The sequence below is a fragment of the Parambassis ranga genome, chromosome 1 (genome assembly GCF_900634625.1).
Source record: "Parambassis ranga chromosome 1, fParRan2.1, whole genome shotgun sequence".
Classification (NCBI taxonomy): domain Eukaryota; kingdom Metazoa; phylum Chordata; class Actinopteri; family Ambassidae; genus Parambassis; species Parambassis ranga.
Genome location: NC_041022.1, coordinates 25,982,514 through 25,986,262, shown reverse-complemented (window position 1 = coordinate 25,986,262; position 3,749 = coordinate 25,982,514). Strand labels below are relative to the sequence as shown.

Below are 3,749 nucleotides of genomic sequence, written 5' to 3'. Positions count from 1 at the left end.
AATCCTACCAGGATTAGTTGGCTGGTTGTCTCGCGTATAGTTGGCTGGTTGTCTCTCTCTTCCTGCTCTGCACGCATCAGAGAGGTACGTGCATGATGGCCGAAGTCACAGACTGGTTGGGAGGCATGGCTTCGGGGTAAGCTCCGAGAGAACGGGGTGTGTGTTTACTTTCAAAAGTTTTCAAAATCTCCTACCCTACCTTTAAAGCCACAACTAAACAATGTGAAGAAGAGAATTTTTCTTTACATTGACCTGGGTACAGGATAGACAAAAAGACAAGGCTTGTCCCGCCACATCCCAAAGGTGCTCTATTGGATTGACAACTGGTGACTCAATGTCATGTTCAAGAAAACAGTTTGAGCTGAGACACGTCAGGATGGATCCATGCTTTTGTGTTGTTTATGCCAAATTCTGACCCTGCCATCTGAATGACACAGCTAGAATCAAAACTCATCAGACCTGGCTAAGGTTTTCCAATCTTATATTGTCCAACATTGGTGAGTCTATGAATTGGAGTCTCAGTTTCCTGTTCTAAGCTGACAGGAGTGGCACTTGGTGTGGTCTTCTGCTGCCCATCTGCTTCAATGGTGATGTGTTCAGAGATTGTATTCTGCATACCTTGGTTGTAAAGAGTGGGTATTTGAGCTATACTGTTGCCTTTCTTGTCACCAACAAGACATTTTCATCCACACAGCTGCTGTTTTCTCTTTTTGGACCATTCACTGTAAACCTTGAGATGTGCATGAAAATCCCAGTAGGTCAGCAAATTGTTAGACCAGCCTGTCTATTACCAACAACATGCCAAGTTCAAAGTCACTTAAATCCTCCTTTATTCCCATTCTGATGCTCCTTTGTACCTAATAACATGGTCTTTCTGACCATGTTATGTGTATATTCACTGTTTGAACTAGTCCTTTTGAGTAGTAAGTATTCACCTGCAGAGTGTTGACATGTATTGGTGTTCCACCGGTGCCATTGACAGTGTTGGAAGATTTATTTGAAGCCTTCTTTCCCTCCATCTCCTTCAAAACCTTTTCCCTTGTGGCCATTTTGGCTTTCTCTTCCTCAATCAGTTTGGGACTGTTCAGTATGACCTGCACAATAAAAATAAAAAAGGCAGGGAGAGAGGTCTTTAGAGAGGATTTTAAACAAACATACAAGGTCATCCAGAGTGAGTCTGAATAGAGATAAACATATAATAAATTTTTTTTTCAGTACTTTGAATTGTCTGTGCAAATAAAGTTTTCACCACAGACCCCACAGTCCTTCACTTAAAGCTTTCAAAAGTATCTGAGCCAAGGCCTCATGGTCTTATTATGCTGCTACCTGTGTGTTATGACAAGAGTCATATGTTCTGTGTGTGTGTGTGAGTGTTCTCCCTCCCCGCCAACAGGGGGGAGCATACTATTGGTTTTACAGCTGGATGACGTGGAGCTCGAGGATTGGAGGACACAGATGGGCTCTGAATTTAAAAACCCTCCACATCAGCCACCCGATGCTCTTGCCCTCCGCTCCACATCCCGAGAAGACTGCGTTCGATTTGTTGATTATACGTTGGACATTAGATTGTGAATAGTATTTTGTGTAATTTAGGTTTGTCGTTTGATTTTTGCTTTACCTAGAGTAATTGAATTTAAGTTATTACTACATACCAGACACATTCGAGTAGGGGTGAGAAGCCGTTTTTGTTTATTCGTTTTCTCCTGTTTTTTGTTAGGAAGTCAGGGAAGTCACCTGTATTTTTGTTTGAATCTCTTTTATTTTGTTCAGGAAAGACAGGAGCTGAGAACCTTAGTTGTTTTGTTTGTTATTTTGGCATTGCTCACCCTGAAGGTTTCTGTTGTCTCGGTTCGTTTATAAATAAATTTATATAAATTCCATTCGTCGTTGATATTTTTCATATACCTTGGGAACTGGAACAGGAGGGAAGAGTCACTTTATGCTACAACTAGGTTTCCCCTAGGCCGGTTGTAACATAAATTGGGGGCTCGTCTATTCTTTTGAAAGCGTGTTGGTAAGTAAAACGTTCGTTATCGGTAAATTAAATTTGGCTCGTTCGTGTTTTGATTCGTGTCGGTAAGTAATTGGCAATTCGTCGTTTTTTTTTTTTGGAATATTGTATTTTTCATATTACTCTGCATAATACTGGTTGACAGTTTTGCTCTGAATATGGAGTTTGATCTAGAGTATTTTGTGAAGAATCCTACAGTCCAGCAGTTGGACAGGTGTAGGAAGGTGGATTTATTAATGATTGCTGCGCGTTTTCAGGTCAGAGTGCCTCAAAACGTTAAAAAGGAGGAACTGAAAGAGCTTTTGCAGGAAAAGCTGGTGGAGGAAGGTCTGTGTGTGTCTGTGCCCTCTGTAGAGGAGGCGGCGAAAGCTGACGTGAGCTCCCGTGACACGGTGCGGCCCAGCCCAACCGCTCCCTCTGGTCCTTATGTTATGACGGCAGAGGAGATGCAGCTAACTCTCAGAATAAAGGAGATTGATTTGAGAAATCGTGAGTTAGAGGTGGAGGCCATGCACCTGAAGGTGAGGGCCTTAGAGCTAGAGCGTCTCCCCTCTGCGACTGCACACCCATCTGCCTCACGACAGGTTCCTCATTCTCCTCATGACACATTTGATGTGAGCAAGAACATTGCTTTAGTGCCACCATTCAGAGAGTCTGAGGTGGACTGTTATTTTAGTGCCTTTGAAAGAATCGCAACCACTCTGAATTGGCCTAAAGAAATGTGGTCCCTACTGGTTCAATGCAAACTTGTAGGTAAAGCACAAGAGGTGTGTACCGCCCTCACGCTTGCACAAAGTCTAGATTATGATATCGTGAAAGCCACTGTGTTGCGGGCCTACGAGCTGGTGCCGGAAGCATACCGGCAAAAATTCAGAAACTGTGTAAAAACTGTCACCCAGACTTATGTGGAGTTTGCGCGTGAAAAAGGAGTGCTTTTCGACAAGTGGTGTCACGCCACCGGCACTAAAAGTTTTGAACAGCTGCGAGAGTTGGTGCTGCTAGAGGAGTTCAAAAAGTGTCTTCCTGAACGAATAGTTGTGTATCTAAACGAACAAAAGGTCGACACGATTGCTGCAGCTGCTGTTCTGGCTGATGAGTTTGAGCTTACTCATAAGAGTTTCTTTGTTCCACCCGTGCGTTGCGAACCCCCGGTCCAGTCTGACTACAAACAACGCTCACCAAAATCCTTTCGGCGCAGCCTGGCTGTGACTGAAAAGTCACACGAATGTTTTTATTGTCATGAGACTGGTCACTTTATTGCAGCCTGTCCTGTACTAAAGAATAGAGAACAAAATAAGAGCAAAAACCCTTCCCCATGTGAGTTTGATCCAAAGTGAGACTCAGATCGCATCAGATCTGTCGGAAACATCAGAGGTTGATGATGATTTTAAACCTTTCGTTTCAAAAGGATTTGTTTCTTTACTTGGCAGCGATGAGGACCGCGTTCCAATCACTATTTTGAGAGACACTGGTGCTAAGCATTCACTGATCCGACGTGGTGTCTTGCCGTTTTCAGAGAAAAGTTACTGCGGTTCTGATTTGTTGGCGTGGGGAATTAAATTAAGTGTGGTGCGCATGCCGCTGCACCAAGTTGCGCTCTCCTCCCCTTTGATTTCTGGCACTGTGCGCATTGCTTTGCGAGATCAGTTACCTGTAGCAGGCATTGATATCATTCTTGGAAATGATCTTGCAGGGAAAAAGGTATTTCCTCCCGATCCAGACGTTGTCGATGACCCAA

At 43.6% G+C, this 3,749-nt stretch overlaps 1 protein-coding gene across 3 annotated transcripts in view; it reads right to left on the bottom strand.

Annotated features, from left to right (window-relative positions):
* The window catches only part of LOC114443010 (glycine receptor subunit beta-like), an 84,784-nt gene that overhangs the window by 1,320 nt on the left and 79,715 nt on the right, over positions 1–3,749 (bottom strand). For 2 of the 3 annotated variants that reach the window (XM_028416917.1, XM_028416926.1), the window contains one exon: positions 936–1,094. In XM_028416917.1, the coding sequence (XP_028272718.1) occupies positions 936–1,094 (159 nt within the window). Of the gene's footprint in view, positions 1–935; positions 1,095–3,749 lie in introns of those variants that run through there. The other variant, XM_028416932.1, reaches the window with a different exon arrangement.